The following is a 19,909-nucleotide window of genomic DNA, read 5'->3' on the forward strand; positions in this document are numbered from 1 at the left end:
TGAGACCTGAAAACAAGGGCCATATGGACACTGAGAATTCAGAAGTAGGAGTGAGAACTCCCAGCCCAATGTGAGGGAGTAGCAGGGTGTTCTGGCAAGAGAATCTTGGGCATAGAGAGGTCCTTTAATAGAAAACTTAAAATTGCCCAATTTAGAACTGAAAACATTCAGAGCAGAAGACACCATGTAGATATAACTGACTGGTGAACAGATATACTCTGAGAAACACAGGATGTTACAAATTTCATGAATACGGATTGAAGAACAATGATACATGCATAATTTGATAAGAAGAAACAATTACCTGTTTGTATAACAAATCTTGTAAGTCAGTCCACGGTTTGCACTGGAGGTGGCATCCCAGGAACAGATCATTCTGTTTAAGTCATGTGTGATACATTTCCAATTTCCTGGTGCTTCTGGAAAACCTGACACTGCAACATCTACATAGTTACAGTGTAACAATTTAATGCTCTCAGACTGATGCTCAATCAGATACACACATCCTACAGATTACCTCACGTTCATTTACAATACTATAAAACTTCCATTACATAGCTGCAGGCCAAGATTTTCAAATGTGACCAACGATTTTGGGTGCACTATCTGAAACACCTTAAAAAGTACTCGTCTTTGGAGGGTGGATTCTCAACATTTTCTGAAAAATAAGGCTCCTCTAAGGTGTCTCAAGTTGAGTGCCCAAACACTGAGGTGACTTTGTGTTTTGAAAATCTTGGCCACTGACTGGTTCTGTATATTAGAGTCAATGGTATTACACTAAAGGAATAAGAGTATCAGAATCTGGCCCCGTGTTATGAGAAGACTCCCCCTGGTTGGGTCCACACTATGGCTTTCATGAAGGGAGGTACACAGAAGATTCCTGCATCCAGAGACATAAACCTGTTAGTACTCCTTTTCACACACAAAGGTGAGGAGTTTGTTTTTGTTTAGTTTAGCACCTGGGTCAATTAAATTCCTGTTGTACCAAAAAAGGACCCAATCCTAAGAGGTGCTGAGTAATATCAATTCCCCTCCATATCTGAGGGGTGTCAATGAGAGCGGAGATTGTTCAGCAACTTGCAGGATCAGGTCCTAAGTGGTTCTCCCTCAGCATTTTGATTTGACAAGTGAATTCTGCTTGGGAACCCCTACAAAAGTTGTGTATATCAGATATGCTTGCTTTGAAATAAAGTTTTAAACCCCCAACTTTCTTGTGATATGTGCAGTGTAGCCTATTCAGCTTTGACAAGGACAATTCAGCTGCTGCAATTCTCGTGAACTGAACTTGTTTGGCTTCTTGAGTTTTCAGTAACCCAAATACGTCAAATGTACTTACACAAGTTTTGGGCAGGAAAACTTAGGAGGAACAGGAAAAGAATCTTCTTTACTACATTAAAGCTGAATGTAGAATACTTAAACAGCTGGGCCAGGGATTCTATTAAAGCCTATGGGTGTAGCTGCAGTCTTCTACAATGGATCCCATCCCAGATGTGCAGGGTTTGGGCCCATGGAGTTGCATCTTGCATATATCCAGTGTCCAAACCTACAAACTCCACTGGTCAACTTACAATACTCTCCTCTACAGTCCAGCCTAGACAACACTGCTCTATGATGTGTGGAGCTGTGGAACCTTCATGTGCAGGCTCTATGCACAGCAGAACTGCAATGGGCCTGAGTCTCTGTTGCCCTGCACACTGTGGAATCATTTACACCAGTGAATTTAAATGGCCACCATTGTCGGGTAGGAGCATCCAACTTTGCACTGGTGTTAGAGGCTACACAAGATGCAGAAAATTGGCGCATCGGAGCAAGCATTTCTACTCTTAAGATCTTTCATGCCTACAGGGGCAACATTATTTGACCCTAAGTACATAATAAATGCAGCACGTTTATAGAGTAGACACATATTCTAAGAACAAGCAATCTAGCAAACAGTATCAAACTACTCTTACCTGTCTCCTGACTATATATTAAGCTCAGCAAATGTAAGAAAGCTATTGCTAGGAGACATCGGAGACTTGGATTATCCCACATTCTTTTACCATTTACTATTTAGGATGACAGTCTCAAGCAGGAATAAACTTCATCTTCCACACAAATTTGCCAGTTCTGAAATCAAAAACAAAACAAGTCATCTCTTTAAAATCATTTACACCTCCTGCTATGCAGCAAATAGTACAAGTTTTCTATAGATGTATGTTTGTACAAGACTGAAATGCCGGACAGATGCAGCAATTACTTTCAAAGACCCTGATAAAAAATAAATAAAGAGCACAAAATTACTCCAAAAAGAAACATGGAACTGGAAGTGGACATTCCAAATGGGAAATCACAAAAGTAGAGCTGGTCAGAAAATGTTACTCTTTCTACTCCTATGAAAAATTTCAACATAAAGGAAAAAAAAAATATATTTTTTTGAAGACCCAACTTTTTATTTAAAACAGTTGAAGTTCTCTGTGGAAAGTATACACATTCAGTGGAAAATTTAGTTTTACTGAAAATTCAATTTCCCACTGAAAAGCAGTTTTGGTCAAAAAATGTTAAATTTAGCTACACGAAAGCCTTTTTCACAGAAAAAGAACCACCACAAGAGAGAGACCTGACATATCAAGTAATTGACAACCTCCACTTTATCTATTTAGAGTATCGTAAAATTCTTGTAGGAAGGACTCTTTCTGATAAAACAGAAAATTCTTACATAGATATCATGAATATTTCTTGAATTGAACCAGACACGCACTGCTGCAGAACATGCTCACAGAGATCCCAACTCTATCCTCATCAGCAAGTGCAGACCACATTGAAACATTTAAACACTAGGCCACCAAATTCTTATCAACAAAAGCACTAGAGGTTACTGGGGGGAGAGGTGGAATGGCATTTTTTTTTTAAAACTGAGAGAAGTATGTAACAGGTGAGCTACAAGAAAGCCAATGACAAGAAGTGGTTCTCCAAATCATAGGCACAAGGTAATAATTCACTTCTTTTCTTCATATCCCTCCACTTACTTACGTACTTACTTAAATCTTTTGCATCAAGATTCAAACTCCTCATTCGCTCATGTTAACATCTCTTGCTCAGTATCTCCTCCTAGTATATCTTTCTCTCTCTGCCTATAAACGTCTCCCAAGTCTCTAGCCTAACCACATCTTTTATTTTCTCCACTTGTCTTCCTCAGTACTGCCCTCAGGCCTTTCTTTGCTTGCCAAGCAACCTTCCTCACCATGCTCAAAACTCCTTCTTAGTACATATTTCTTTTATGAGGACTTTCAAAGATAACTTCAAATACTGTGTGCACGTGAAAAATTCAATTCCATGTATACGTGTCCTTCAGTGGATATTTTATGCTGGAATAGATTTGTATGTAGATTATATTAGGACTGTCCTGTGCAATTTAGACTAAGCTGTGGGGGGGCGGGGGAAGAGAAGGAAGAAAGCATTCTCCTCCATTCACCCCTTTGAAAAACCACAAAACATCACTGTGCATACAGCTGGCATTCAAATTGTCTCAGTTTGCTGGCAGAAGTAAACAAACAGATGTCATTTCTTAACCAGTGTTTCTTTGCAACTGTATGTCAACCCCCTAAAGGTCAAAACTACAGTATCTACATTTTTGGCTGTATAAATGGAGAACGTGTTATTTTAAGACGTGTGGGTTGAGGGCTTTACGAAGTGATCTTTTCAGTGTTCAGCAGCTTCTCTGGAACAAACTTTGTTTAACCTGTATTTGTGTTTAATAATTAGCCTCTGTCAATTTTTGCTCATAAGAAGGGAGAAGGGCAAAGTTTACCCCCCAACACCCACCCCATCTCTTCTGCACAGACACATTCTTTTTCTCTTCAATGCTGGAAAAGTTTGAAAACAGACGACTGAACACACCTGTGAACAGCATGGTTGCAATACAGTAAGTGGCCTTATTATACTGCAGAACCATAAAAATTAGACGAAAAAGACCTAAGCATATAATCCAACCAGTCCATTTCCCTGCAAATCCAGAATAGTTCCCTACAATCCATTTACTAGTATTTTGTCCAGAATACTTTTAAAAGTTCCAAGGGACAGGATTTCAATGCTCATCTTAGGTCAGTATTTCCCAAACCACAGGTCCCAGGAAGGTTCTAAATGGGTTTCAGACCTAGGATGGAGGGGAGACCTGGGAAGGTGTGAGGTTGGAGATGGAGAGTAAGCCCACCCCCAATTCATCCCACAGCAATAGCTCCTGTCCCCACAGGTCTAGGACAGATCCCTGCTCCAGGCACTACAACCAGGCATACAGGATCTCATAGCATGAGTGGCCAGGCCAAACCAGACTAGCACTGGGACACCATCTGCCAGGTCGCAATACCACTCACCCAAATTTGGCCCAGCCACCCCTCCGTCATGACAGAGGCCAGACCAAACCTGAGTGGTGTGGTGATTCTATGTGTCAGATCACAATGCCTGGAGCAGAGAGCTAGGCACAATTCCTTGGGACAGGAGCTGCCACTGAGAGTGGGTGGGATCACTCTCCAAACATAACTTCCCTCCACACTAGGTCAGGATTAGGTTGTGGTGCCATGGCAGAGGTGCTGCTGCAGTGGTCAGTGCCCCATAAGTGGCGCAAGGAGGAGTTGGCAGAGGATGACACTGACCTATGATTCCCTCTTCCCCTCGAGTTTGGACACTGTGTGAGTTAAAAAAAAAAAATCAGTTGGTGGGTCACCTTAGTAAAAACTTGGGGAATGCTTCCTTAGGATCCTATTCCACATCCAAGCACAAGTCACCATAAGGGAGGTTTTCAAGACATTTTTTTCCCTAATTTCATTTTATTAGTTCTAGTAATATCTCTAGACACCAAACAAACAATCTTCTGCTCCACTGGACATTTACACCATTTGACTATGAATAGCTACATGTCCCTCTCAACCTTGAAATCTAACCAAGCTATATTTAAGCTCTTTTAAACAGATTCATCTTCACAACTCAATCCTGTTAGACCCCTAGTCATTGTAGTAGTTCTTTTACTAACACCCTCCAATTTATCAATATCTTTTTTGTAGTGCAGTGACCAGAACTAAATGAAATACAGTAGACTCCTGTTTATCCAAATGGCCTCTGGGACAGCCAAAACTTTCGGATAACTAGGTGTTCAGATAAACAGAAGTGCTATTAACTAACATAGGGTTACCTGGGGAACACACTGCATTCAGATAACTGGACGTTTTAGATTACTGGAAAAGTGCTGTATAGAAAAGGACTATCAGCTCCTTTCTTAATTTTACAATGCCAAGGCTTAGGGGGAAAGATCCAGTGGTGAAAGGAAGTAGGAGGATTCCAATGGTGAGATTTTGAAGAGTAAAAGAGAAAGATGTCATCTAAGGATGTTCCAATGCCATAAAATTAAGCCTCTCCAAACCCACAGGAGGTACATAAACAACACACCCTTTCTATACAATGGTGAATTGTGGTACAGAAACAGTGACATATCCAAGATCAGGCAAGTCAGTGTTGGTTAGAAACAGAATTGAGCATCAGAAAGGAGAAGAAGATGGTACATTGTGGCATTGTGTTTAAGGCACTGAATTCTTTTTCAGCATGGCCTTAGTTAAGTCATTTAGCCTCTCTGTGCCTCAGTTCTCCATCTCTAAAATGGGGATAATAGCACTGCTCTATCTCACAGAGTTGTGAGGACAAATAAAGTACATATTGTGAGGTGCCTGGATACTATGGTGATATATCATTAGCTTTAAGGATGAGAGGGCTCATATTCATTTACTAGGATTCATTTTTGATATAGCCAGGCCAAACTAACTGGGGCTCAAATCCATGTGTGCTCAACTCTAATATTAGCCTACGGGCTGCTCTGACACTAGGAACTTACATCAACATAGCTGTTTCTCAGGGGATTTTCTGAAAAATCCACATCAAAGACATAGCTGTACCAGCCTAACCCCAGTGTAGACAGCACTACATTGATAGAAGAGTTCTTCTGTTGTCATAGCTACCATCTCTCAGGGAGGTGGCTTACCTACACCAATGGGAAAACGCCTCCCGTTGGCATCAGTAGTGTCCAAACTGAAGTGCTAGAGCAATGCTTCAGCTGTGCTGCTGTACTGTTTCAAGTGTAGAAAAGACCTTAGTTAGGTATGCCCAAAGCTGAAAACTTATGTTTAGGCAATGACATCACTTTCCAGTCTACTGTAGGCTCAGAACTTCAACTTCAAAGATCTCCAAGACAAATGGAAAATTTAAGTGGTTCTGGGAGGTCAATGCTGCATCACAGGATTTCATGTTTACTGTCTCTCAGTGCCTTCAGATCAGATTTGTTCATATTATTTTGTAAGTAGAAAGATATTTTAACTACTTCTGTGCAAACTCAATTTAGCACACAAGACCCATATTTTTTCAAGTATGTATGAAAAAAAAACTGCACATGTACTTTTGGGAACAAAATGCCTGCGCTGCATTGATATGCATACCCAACTCACAGCTGCGCATATACAAACACTTGAGTTATCTGATCATTGGGCATTTGTTTATTTTATAAAAATAAAAATGAAAAAATAAAAAAAATGCAATAACTTAAGTTTGGCCTTCAAAGTAGTTGACCATTTCCTTTCAAAGCGGCAAAGAGTTCTGTGGCACCTTACAGACTGACAGACATATTGGAGCATGAGCTTTCGTGGGTGAATACTCACTTCGTTGGATGCATGGCATAGTTTCCTTTCAGTTAGCAGCAATGAAACAGTAAGAAATGCAGCATGGGCCATCTTCAGACCTCACCAGAATGAGTGGGAGTTTTGCCACCGAAGTCAATGGGATCAAAATTTGGTCTTTTATACAACTATATAATATGAACCTATTTGTTTTACTATGGCAATGGCTGGAGTTCTGACACAGCTCAGTACAGTACTATGACAACAGCGTGTTTATGCCTTGGAGGAAGTCTTGTCCCTTATGTATTGTTGCTACAAGCAGGAGTAAGAATCTCATTTACTGAACTGCCCTGCTGTGCAAAGTTACAAAACAACATTTTAGCAGAGGCACACTAGAAGTTCAAAGAAAATGAGACAATCCTAAATCACTTCTAAGTCAGTGAGACACTAAAACAATGAACAAAACGAGACATGCATACACATGCAGAGTATTAAAAGCATATTTTATTAAAGATAATCTGTTACACACAGTACTCATTGGCTCTTGCCTATTTTTCATTGAACTATAAAATGCACTACTAGAAGAGTCACATACTGTGACTAAATGTCATTAGTCAAGAAAAAAATCCCATTTTATAGGTTTATTTTTTCTCTATGAAGTTTCAAAATACATTAAGTAATTTTGAAACAGAAAGTTCTTTTCTCTTTTGATAAAAGCTGTCTCCAGTCTCCTAAAGCAAATTCACATGAGAGTTAAAAAGTTCTTCATTATCAGAGTGGAATACAGTTGTTTTAAAGGAACCATACAGCAGTTGTATTCTTAAATCTTCATAGGACAATGCAAGCTTTAGCTTATGAGTTATAAGATATACATTCACTAGAACTCAGTATCTTATCAGTTTGTTAAATTAAAGCAAAATTTTGCCCGAGGCCTCTCTGAATGTGCCAGTAGTGACACTGGCTTTAAGTATAAGTGATCTTTACTGGCATACAGTAGATTCATTTTCAAGAGTTTTCAGAAACAGATATTCTACTTTTAAACTACTCTTAAACAACAGCATAAGCGTGTATGCCCAAAGGAATATCCCTGCACTCTCTAAAATGAGGCCATTTCTAGGGTAGAAATGAAGCAGCCATTTTTGCAGTATACAAATGTCCAAGTTGTGAAAAGAGCTAAGATCTTCTCTATTAATGGCTTTTATTCCACCTACCTAGACAGACTCTCACTGTAGCCTTCTCAAACGCTACATTAATGAAGATATCCTAAAGTGCATCCAGAGATTTTATATGTAGAAGGTTGAGTTATTTGCCTGCATACCACAATTGATAGAAAAGGTAGAGCAATTCTGATAAGCAGCATGGATGAAGTTATTACACCTACATTAGGATGTGATCCTGAACCATTTAAGTCAATGGGAGCTGGTCCATACTAAACAGGGACGATCCTTAAGAGAGCCATTAATAGTTTAACAAACAGTTGACTAACGAGGACTAACTTGTACAGATGTTTTTGATGCATTCAACACAGTCTTCTGGTAATATGTCAGTGTGAGAAAGGAGTGACTACAGTACACCTAGTAAAAATATTTATGAGAAATTTATATTACACTTTGTGATTGAGTATCCTGCTAAGAGGAAACAGGGTTTTGAATTTCATTTTCTCAGCTTGTCACAAGACCTTTAAACACATCCTCTGATTACTTGTCAATATAACACAAACACACACATCTGGTTCCACTAAACAGTAACTTTCACATAAAATATTTTGGTTGACATCTATTCCCCCTTCCTTTCTGCTATGTTTTAATACAGTAACTCTTCACTTAATGTCGTCCTGGTTAATGTCATTTTGTGGTTACGTTGCTGATCAATTGAGAACATGCTTATTTAAAGTTGCGCAATGCTCCCCTATAACATCATTTGGCAGCTGCCTGCTTTGTCTACTGCTTGCAGTAAGAGCAGCCCGTTGGAGCTAGCTGATGGGGGCTTGGAACCAAGGTGGACTGGCAGTCCCCGCCATCAGTTCCTCGTTCCCCTAAGCTCCCTTTGCGACAGTTGCCCAGCAGGCTATCAATTGCTGGCAGTTCAGCTGTCTCCCCGCTGCCATGTGCTGCTCCTGCCCTCTGCCTTGGAGCTGCTATCCGGAGCCTCCTGCTTGCTGTGCGGGGGGAAGAAACGGGGGCCTAATGTCAGGGTGTCCCCCCTCCCACACCCCGCTTACCCCATTTCCAGGTGGGGACATGACAGGGATCAGGACTGAGGGAGCTTGCTGGCAGAAACTGCTGTCTCAACTTGCTGATCTATTTAAAAAGGCAGTGTACTTAAAGTGGGGTCAGAGTACTTAAATGGGCAATGTGCATCTCTCTCTCACACACACACAGTGTCTCTCTCTGTTTCTGTCTGCCATGCTATCTCCCCTCCCTCCATTCAAGCTGCCTTGCAGATTATGAGGCTACATTAACAATATGTTAACCCTTGCGGGTTCAGCCGATTGCTAGTTCATCATTTAGCAGTAAGGCATTCCCTGGGAAATATCCCACCCTCTGACTTCACCACCTCAACCAAGCTTCACAATCATCATCACTGTGTACCATATTAAATTGTTTGTTTAAAACTTACACTGGGTGTGTGTAATATTTACTTGTACCTCAATATAACGCTGTCCTTGGGAGCCAAAAAATCTTACTGCATTATAGGTGAAACTGTGTTATATTGAACTTGCTTTGATCCACCGGAATGCACAGCACCCCCTGCCCCCCGAGCTCTGCTTTACCGATTATATCGGGTGGCATTATATCGAGGTAGCGGTGTATATATATTAGTCATTTATCTGGTGAAAAAAAATTTCCCTGGAACCTAACCCTTCCTATTTACATTAATTCTTATAGGGAAATTGGTTTCGCTTAACATCGTTTCGCTTAAAGTCACATTTTTCAGGAACATATCTACCATGTTAAGCAGGGAGTTACTCTATTTGAACTTGTTGATTAATTCCGACACGTCCCGATGAGTTAGCATGTGTACCTAATGATTCGCTTTCTGAAACAAAAACATTTATTTGATTAGGTAATTGAGGCATAAAACTCAAGTTTTGTTCAAATAGAAGCAGTTCAATGATGCTCCATTAAGAAAAAAAAAAATCAAATGTAGAGTTGCAAATCTCTCTCTATGACAATTTACTTCAGAGTAAGTGTTTGGAAAAGACTTGGAAAACAAAGAAAACTATACAAGTTGCAACTCCCTGGCATATGTTCTGCTGGAGGTCAGACTAGATTATCATAACGGTCCCTTCTGGCCTTGAAATCTCTGTGTTAGGGTACAAAGCTTACATTTTTTAAATGTTTGGTTATCTGAACTAACTAAAATTGTGTCTTCCATAAGCAGATAACGAGGAACAGTGAAAATACACACACAAACCTTGGGGAAAGCTTTTTCTGATTACAGGAAGATGACTTAAGGCCATTAAACTGTTGAAGGATAGGTAACAAATGCTGTATGGGAAATCTGTTCTACAGCGACTTATGAAACCTGTGAAAGTTATTGGAGATTTTTTCTTTCCCCTAAGTTTTAGGTGTCACCATCCAGACAGCCAACTGAAGGTGGAAAAGATTGCTGGGGAAAGTGATTAGATAGGGTGGTAGTGAAAAATCTAAAGGATAATGGAGATTCATATAGTGTTTGATCCTGAGCAGTACTAAGCATCCATAACTCCCAATTCAGCCAAAGGGAATCGCAGGCACTGTGTATGGTCAGGCCCTTGATGCCAATAAAGATCGATTTGAGGCCTGGTAGCAGGCAGGAGGGAATAAAACAAATGTTCTCTTTTTTATGTAAGTGGAGTTGCATGTTTTTGAAAATAAAGGAGTTAATTAGTATCCTAAGGAAGAGAACACTTCGAGCTCCAGAGAAAAGATGTATGTATCATAATACATATCCTAGTATTGCAGGATGCACACACAAAAAGCATCCAAAAATTCCCCCTAATTACAAAAGAAGTATACATTTCTGGGAAACAAAAACACATTGCCAGTACAGCTGACAGTAAAGATAATAGTAACAGAAACAGAAGATTAACTTGCTTCCTTTAAGGATAGGCTTTGCTGACCTTCCCGCATTCTATCCTTGGCGTTCAAACTAATTGATGTGATACAGATTGAAAGTAAAATTAATTGTCATGCCAATGTTTTTCTTGGCTTTTCTTCAATGGACTACATTCTCTTCCAAAGAAATTCCCAAATCTTAAGACACAAATCTAAAATGTAGGGTTTCCTCCTGTGTTCTGTATTATGGCAATATTCCAGAGTACACACAAAAAAAGTGGGACATAAAGAACTAAGTGAACAGTTTCTGAAGAAAAATGAATCCCCACTGGGAAATTTGGTTTCCACCAAGTTCCATGGAATCAATTCAGGGACTGGACTGTTAATCTTTTCTGAAAGCAGACAGAATAATAGAATGAAATAATTCTGATTGTAACTTATGCATGCACATATGCCTTAGTAATCTGCAAAGATGGAAACGGATTTCCTAGTAAAGGCAGGAAAGAGTACAGAACAGCTTGCTCAACTATTGTACTAAAATAAGTAGGAGTGCGCTCAGGCAGCTCTTTGAACACTTTGCACCAAACGCTTCTTGTACATGCACATGCCAAGCACAAGGAGCTTGGAAGGGATGAGAGAGGTTCCACAGCAGTTTGTTCCAGCTGCAGAGTTGCAGTATAAAGTCTTTCAGTGGATGGAACGGCAGCACATATGCTGCAGTAGCCAGATTGCTCCTGTGACCAGCGATCTGAGAATGGAGCAGAATCAACTCATGTGAAGGACTGAGACTTTCATAAAACCATTTTGCAAGTGATTTGTCATGAATATTATTTACTGATGGACACACTTCAAATGAATGACAATCTAATCTTGCCCCTAGAACCATTCTCCAGTGGGGATGCCCTTTATTTTGAGATGCACATTCTGCCAGGACAAGAATTCTATGGCAATTTCACAAGTGTCCATGATTGGCTTAAGTCTGCTTCCACTAAAGTCAACATTTGAACCATTATACACACAGGAAAACTAAAGTCCTGAGAGTGACTTACCCTAAGTCACTAAGTTTGAGAGAGCAAGGAAAAGAACTCTAATCTCTAATGATCAAAGTGGAAGCTCCATGTGTTTTTTCAGTTATGAAGTGTTTGATATTTTAGACCAGTGGTCCCCAAACTGTGGGGCACGCCCTCGTAGGTGAGCGTGGAGGAACATTTCTGGTGTACACAGCAGGGCCCATGCCAGCCCCCACAGTGGGAGGGGAGGGAGTTCCACCAGCCCAGCTCCATCCTCAGCCGCAGCTCCACTCTGGCCCCAGCTCAGCTCTGCCCTAATTCCCTCTGTCCCCAGGCCAACTCTGCCTCTAGCCCCAACTCCTCCTCCATCCCCTGCTCCTCTGCTGAGACAACTGTGCAGCAACAGATGCGGAGGTGGAGGAGGGGGAGAAGAGACAGCACAGACAGATTCCATAACTGGTAAGGGGGAGATGTGACAAGAGACGTTTGGACACCACTGTTTCAGACTATATTTTCCTCTATTTCCAATTTCCCTTTCCTTCATGCTACTTCCTGTGTATTTGGATCAATTAAAACTGAATTGTCACCTGATTAATATGGGAGATAGAAAAGAACTGCTCTTAAGAACTATGTTGTTTGCAATATTGTTGTAGCTGTGTTGACGCCAGGATACAAGAGAGAAGGTGGGTGAAAGGAGGGCAAGGTAATCGGTTTTATTGGACCAACCTCTGTTGGTGAGAGAGAGAAACTTCTGAGCTCCACAGAGCTCTTCTTCAGGTCAAGTCTGACTATCTGGGAAAGGAATTAAGAGTGTCATAGTTAAATACAAGGTGGAACAGTTAAGCATAAGAAGCTAATAAACTGTAAGAAACTAATCAAAATGAACTGTGCAATTAATACCTCTGCAGTCATAAGACAAAGGAGGAGAGTTAGTGGGATACAGATTGCCTCTATTGAGTCCAGGATTTTTAGTGTCTAGCAGAGTTATGAATAGGCTCATCTTTAAAAGAGGTCACACATGGAATGATCCTTTAGTGAAAGGTGTTCACCCACAGGTGATAGGGTGTATGTGTTTACCACTTTTCTTTCAGAGTTCATTCAAGAATGAATAGCACAAAGCATTTCACACAGGTGAGAGGGGTTCAGGGTCTTGTTGATTCATATAGAAAATCCCCATTCTTGTTTCCCCTTCCATGCTTTCTACCCATCCCAACCTTCACAAAGCAGGAGAAAGCATTTAACACATTGTGGTCAACAGAGCAAAACAAACATGGACTAAAACTTTTATTATGCCTATTTTCCTTCAGAAATAATTCCTGTCTGCAGGAAAAACAGGAACCAAAAGAGCTTAATCAAACTGTTGAATACACTCCTGAAGGCATCTGGGATGAAAACAATAAGATGATGGCATGAGATTCCCCTAATCCATGAGTGTGCAACAACTTAGGTCCCGTCTACACTGGCAAGTTTTTGCACAGTAAAGCAGCTTTCTGTGTTTTAACTCCTGAGGTGTACACACTGCCAAGCCACTTAGTGCACAGAAACAGCACAGTTGTAGTGCTGTAAAAAAAACAAAAAACCAAAAAAAAACAAAAAACCCAAACCACTCCGATGAGAGGCGTACAGCTTTCTGTGCTGGGGCTACTGCATTGCAGTGCCAATGTACACACCATGGTCAATTACAGTGTCGAGATTGGCCTCTGAAAGGTGTCCCACAATGCCTGTTCTTGCCTCTCTGGTCATCAGTTTGAACTCTACTGCCCTGTCCTCAAGTGACCAACCATCATCCCCACCCTGTAAATTCCTTTGAAATTTCAAAAGCCCCTATCCTGTTTGCTTGATGACGTGCAGTGATCTCACCGCATCTTTCCAGGTGGCCATGCCTGCTCCACGCACCAGGTGATCCCCCACTTGAAGCAATGCCAAGTTGCTGGACCTCATCAGCATTTGGGGAGGGGAAGCTGTCCAGTCTCAGCTGTGCTCCAGCTGTGGGAATGATGATACCTACGGACAGATTTCATGATGCATGACAGAAAGGGGCCATGACCAAGACACACCGCAGTGCAAGGTTAAAGTGAAGGAGCTGCAGAATGTTTACCACAAGGCGCAGGAGGCAAACCACTGCTCCAGTGCTGTGCCCATGAGCTGCCAGTTCTACAAAGAGCTGGACGCAATACTTGGTGGCAACCCCACCTCCACCACGAAGACCAACATGGATAGTTCGGTGGCTCGTATACCAGTCAAAAGTGGACCGAGCCAGGATGAGGAAATCTTGGACAAGGATGTGGAAGGGGGGACCCAGAGGCAGAGGATGACTAGGAGGCCAGAGATGCATGCAGCCAGGAACTCTTTTCTACCCCAGAGGAGGCTAGCCAGTCACAGCTATTGGATGTTGGCGAAGCGCAAACAGGAGAGGAGGCCCTGGTAAGTGGATCTAATTTTGGGAATTTCTGAAGCAAGTTGTTAGGGACAGGAGGGTTGCAGGAAGCAGGCTTGTCTCCCACCGCATGCCTAGTCTGAACAGTGGAACAGGCTGCTGATTGACTCCCTCACTTCATGGGAATGTCCCTCAGAGATCTCCAGGAAACTCTCATGGAGATACTGGGCAACCCGCTGCCGCAGGTTCTTCGGCAGAGCTGTTTTGTTTCTTGCCCCATTAACAGTAACTTTCTTGTGCCACTGTGCCGTCATGGGGGGTGGGGTAAGGGGGAGGAGCACTGCTGCACACAGGCGAGAAGCATAGGGGCCAGGGCGGAAGCTGCAGGCTTGGAGAAGATCCTTGATTGATTCCCTGCTCACCCTCAGCAGCGAGATCTCTTTCATAATGATCATATCCTGTGGAAAGTGTGGAGACAGGAATGACTATCAGGCCCCCCCCTACAGTGCTGGCTCTTCCCAAAAGCCACGTGCCCAGTGTACAGCAGAGTCCGGGAAGAGTGATTTACCTGGCCCCTGCAGCTACTCACCATTTTGGGGGTCTTGTGGTTCATGTGTGCTTGCCTGGGGTCAGCCAGTGACAGGTGTGTGAGTACTGACTGTGTTTTAATGCACGGAATCAGTGTTCTCTGTGTTGCAAACAGTATTGCTTCTGTAAAACACTGCACTGAAACTTCACAGAGATGAGCTTGGGAGCCCAGCCTCCCTCTGTTATCGGTGGCTGAAAGGCTGTACAGAATTAGAAAGTGACCAAGAAGAACTAAGGAGAATTTTCTGCATGAAGTTATGATGCGCTTCACCATCGAGAAACAAGAATTGAAGGAATGGTGGGACAGTGAGAAGAGGGACCAAAAAGAGAATGCAGCATGCCAGAATGAAGCCACAGAGCGGATCTTAAAGATTATGGAGTGCCAAGTAGACACACTCCAGACAGTACTAGCTCTTCAAAACAACCAGCTCTGTGCCCGCCCTTCCCTGCAGCCACTGTCACAAAACTCTTTCCCATGCACCCCCTAGACACCGTCAATACACCGTTATCAACCTCCTGGCTCCAGTCTATACTCGCGGCATTCCACTCCTCCCCCCTCACAGTCCAGCACTGCAGACTCCCCACTACCCATTGCATTCAACACCCATCCCTCTGCAGTTTGGCCCTGCTGAAGCACAGTACCCGCTACACTGTACTCCAAAGGAGAAGGCTGGGTATGATCCCTGGACATACACAAATCTTTAGCCGTCCTGGGACCCCTCCTCCTCCTGGGACCTTCCATTCCCCCAGACCCCTCACTGCTAATCTTTTTTTTTGTTTGACTCTCTCCTCTGGTTGTTAATTTTTAATAAAAGAATTGTGTTGGTTTGAAAGCAATCTTTATTCTATTATCTGAAAGCAAAAAGAGCCCTGCAAAGCAACATACAATTATGTTAAACCCACATATTGCATGATCTGCACCAATCACCCTCTAGCATTACAAGCACTGCACTCCCGAGCATAGCAACAAATATTAGTGGCTTTCAGCTTTATATTGCTGCCTCAAGGCATCCCTGATCCTTATGGCCCCGTGCTGTGCCTCTCTAATAGCCCTAGTCTCTGGCTGTCATCGGTAGCCGATGAGTCCGAGACCCTCGGTGAGTTAGGGCCTGTCTACCCATTGCATGCGAAGGCTGGATCTGGCTGACTGAGGAAACCTGGTTCAATGGTCAGGAAGGCGGTGACAGCAAGCGTTGTGGAATGCTCAAGAGCACGATAAGACACATAGGCGTCCTGGTCATCCACTGCGCCCTGCCCTATCTCCAGCCATCTGGACTCTTGTCCTGCCACTGGATACAGATAGGAACTGGGACGAGAGAGTGAGGTTGATGTCGCGCAACTCTCCCTCACTTTAATCCAATTCACACGCAAGTCTCGACATCATATCATATCACATCATATCAAGTCCTGTGGCGATGGGCGAACGACAAAGCAGCAGGTGTGGATACAGTGGGAGCTGTAGCCACGGACCTGCACACAGATGGCTCAGGTATAAAGGTTGTTCCTCACTGACCGGAGCAGCAGTGGAGCTCGGTGTCTACTTGAGCGACTGAGCAGCCCTATTCAGGATTGCACTGCTCACCTCCGTAGAATGAGGAGGGGGCTAGAAAATGTGCCCTAAAAACATTGCCTGCCTCACCTTACCCTGGCCAGCATACCGTGGCTGGCAGGGATCCCATAAAAGCGGTTGAACAAAAACAGAACTTAGAGGGTGACACTGATCACCACTGGCACATGGAATGTGCGCACGCTACTGGACAACATAATGGCAGACAGACCGGAGAGAAGAAAAGCACTTGTCGCCAGAGAGCTCGAACGCTACAACATTGACATTGCAGCCCTCAGCGAAACTCGCCCTGCTAATGAAGGATAGCTGTCCGAGTCAGGCGGAGGCTATACATTCATCTGGAGTGGCTGCAGCAGTGATGAGCATCGCGAATCTGGAGTTGGCTTTGCCATCAAGAATCATCTTGTTCGGAAACTTGCCAGTCCCCCCAAGAGTGTGAATGATCGTCTCATGACAATGCAGCTTCCGCTTCAAAAAGGAAAACAAGCTACTTTGATCAGCGCATACACTCCCACAATGACCAACCCAGAGGATGAGAAGGATAAATTCTGTTAAGAACTAGATGCTCTGCTATCATTAGTGCACCACACAGACAAGTTGATCCTGCTTGGCGATTTTAATGCAAGAGTTGGATGCGATGCCGCAGCCTGGGAAGGAGTCATCGGGAAAAATGAAGTGGGAAAGTGTAACAGCAATGACCTATTACTGCTGAAAACTTGTACAGCAGATGACCTTCTGATCACCAATATGGTCTTCCGCCTCGTACCCTAACAGGACTTTGTGGATGCATCCCCATTCCAAGCACTGGCATCTGATCGACTATAACATCATCAGGAGAAGGAACAGACAAGATGTCAGGGTTACAAAAGCTATGTGCGGCGCTGTCTGTTGGACGGATTACAGGCTCATAGTATCTAAAATGAAGCTCCGTATCATGCCGAAGAGATGACCACAAGGCTGTAAGGCTCTCAAAAGGATCAACGTGTCAAAGCTGAAGAACAGCCACATCACTGAAAATCTAGCAGAAGACCTAGAGAATGAGCTTGTTGATCTTTGTATTGAGGATGACGCTGAGAAAGACTGGGAGCTATTCCACAACACTGTCCATACAGCTGCATCGAAGGTATTGGGGCCCTCCACATGCAGGCGGCAAGACTGGTTTGACAAAAATGATGCAGAAATCCAGGCCTCACTTGCTGAGAAGCACCGCCTGCACCGTGAATATCAGAACGATCCATCCTTAGCAGCAAAGACGACCACCTTTATCAACGCTCGCAGAACAGTACAGAACCGACTGCGCAAAATGCGGGACTTGTGGCTGAGCGCCAAAGCAGATGAAATACAGGCGTACACGAACAGGAACGACTATAAGCAGTTCTATGAAGCCCTCAATACATTCTGTGGTCCACCATCTTCTGGGAGCTTTCCCCTCCTGAACTCTGATGGCACTGTGCTCCTTACAGAAAAGACACAGATTCTCCAGAGGTGAGCTGAACATTTTGAAGTTCTCAACTGCCCCTCACTCCTCAATGATGAGGCCATTGACATGATGCCCCAGGCTGCAGTCAATGACTCCATGGATGCTTCACCAGAAGAGGACGAAGTGAAGAAAGCCATCAACCAGCTGTCAAGTGGCAAAGCTCCAGGGTCAGATGCCATACCAGCAGAAGTGTACAAAGTCAGTGGACCCGTGCTGCTATGGAAACTCACTGAGTTGTTTCAGTCCTTCTGGAAGCAGGGATCCATTCCACAGGAATTTAGAGATGCGTCCATTGTGCACCTCTATAAGAGGAAGGGCAATCACCAGGTATGTGAAAATCACTGTGGAATCTCGCTGCTCTCTACAGTGGGGAAAGTTCTTGCACAGGTTCTGTTGAACCGATTGATCACTCACCTGGAGCAGGGCTTACTGCCAGAATCACAGTGCAGTGTCTGCAAGGGACGTGGGACTATTGACATGATCTTCGCTGCGCATCAGCTACAGGAGAAATGTCAAGAGCAGAATCGTGAACTCTACACAACTTTTGAGGACCTCACGAAAGCATTCGACTTTGTCAGTCACCAGGGCGTGTGGAGGATCATGTTGAAATTCGGCTGTCCAGACAGATTCATATGAATGGTACGTCAATTTCATCACGGTATGACGGCTCGTGTCCTGGATGACGGTGAAATATCTGAGGCCTTCCCAGTCACCAACGGCATCAAATAAGGGTGTGTTTTAGCACCCACTGTGTTCAGCATGATATTCTTTGCCACTCTGACTGATGCCTTTCAACACTGCACTGAAGCAGTAGGCCTGAAGTACAGAACCGATGGGAAACTATTCAATCTGAGGCAACTGCATGCCATCACCAAGGTGAAGGAAACTGTACTTTGAGACTTTCTCTTTGCCGATGATCACAAAATTAGACACTTGCAGCCTCTTCTCAGACGATATACTATCGCCTGTCAAATAGGCATTGCTGTCCGAGTCTCAGAGCGTAGGCTGTGACATATCCAACTTCCTCTTTGGATGCGCTTAGCGGAGTCCAAATAGTGATGACATTCTAGGAGATTTGGTAAGTTGTTGCTTTTGTCATGCTAGTAATGACATTGAGTGAACGTGAACACTTGATCCTAGTACGGTGGTATCAAAGCTTCCATGTACAAGCAGAAGTGAACTGATCGTGCTCAATGACGAAATGACACGCTATTACCAGCTTTATAAACGGAAACACAGTCGCTTCTTTTTTAAGATCAGCGCCATCCGTCTCCGAAACAATGCACCCAATCCTTCCACAAGTACGCGACATGTGTGGAGACATTATGATAGCTAAGTAGACTCATGAGATGGCTCTGGTCTGATCATAAATTAAGTGCACCCATTGTCACAAGATTCCGATTGTTTAATCACTGTGCGTTGAGTGATTTTTAGTATGCAAGAGTGCGGCGAAAGCCGGACGACTCGCGCGACAGAGAGTATGCGGGAAAATCGAAGTGGGCTAACACGTTGTATAACCGCCGAATGAGCTCTCATTACGGTGCTATACTTGTAGAACGCAATTAGTACCTTCTGATCATCAATCATTGAGTCTTCCTCGCTCGTACCTGGAACAAGGAACTTGATGTTGGGATTCATTTCTCTGAATTCACAATGAACTAGCTGATTTGATCGCATTCTAACTTATTCACATCATGTAGAGAAGGACAGACCAACGCATGTTTAGTGCCGGGTTTACAAAGCTATGTGCGGCGAAGTCTGTTGACGGCCAATTGTACAGGCATCACTAGTAGGTAGACAATGAGTCACTCAGTATCTATGCGAAGAGATACCACAAGGCTCTGTACAGGCTCTCCAAGGAAGGGTATTCAACGTGTCCAAGCTGAACGAACGCACCATTCTACTGAAAAATTCTAGGCCAGAATGACCATAAGGAATTGTAGCCTTTGAATCTTGTTAATCTCGTAGGACTGTAGAGGACGCTGAGAAAGTCACTGGAGTCGCATCTATCTCCCAACCAAACTGTGGCATCGGCTGCATTTGAAGGGGTTACCTTGGGTGCACGGGCTTATCCACTGCCGAGCTCGGACAATTGTAGCTGGCTATTTGTACTATAACCTGGTATCGAGAGGAGATGGGCAGATGCTCTCGCATTGTGCTGCGAAGCACGCTGCCCGTGAATACCTCAGACGGATCATCTATAGCATGCACA

General features: G+C 43.4%; 1 protein-coding gene across 3 annotated transcripts in view; it reads right to left on the reverse strand.

The window, feature by feature from the left end:
* Window positions 1–19,909, reverse strand: part of LIFR (LIF receptor subunit alpha) — a 102,356-nt gene that overhangs the window by 43,084 nt on the left and 39,363 nt on the right. For 2 of the 3 annotated variants that reach the window (XM_032764282.2, XM_032764281.2), the window contains 2 exons: window positions 1,953–2,109; window positions 305–443 (listed from right to left, as the gene is read on the reverse strand). In XM_032764282.2, coding sequence (XP_032620173.1) covers window positions 305–443; window positions 1,953–2,034 — 221 coding nt within the window. In that variant the 5' untranslated portion in view covers window positions 2,035–2,109. The remainder of the gene's footprint in view (window positions 1–304; window positions 444–1,952; window positions 2,110–19,909) is intronic. The other variant, XM_032764283.2, reaches the window with a different exon arrangement.

Source organism: Chelonoidis abingdonii, chromosome 6 (assembly GCF_003597395.2).
Source record: "Chelonoidis abingdonii isolate Lonesome George chromosome 6, CheloAbing_2.0, whole genome shotgun sequence".
NCBI lineage: Eukaryota > Metazoa > Chordata > Testudines > Testudinidae > Chelonoidis > Chelonoidis abingdonii.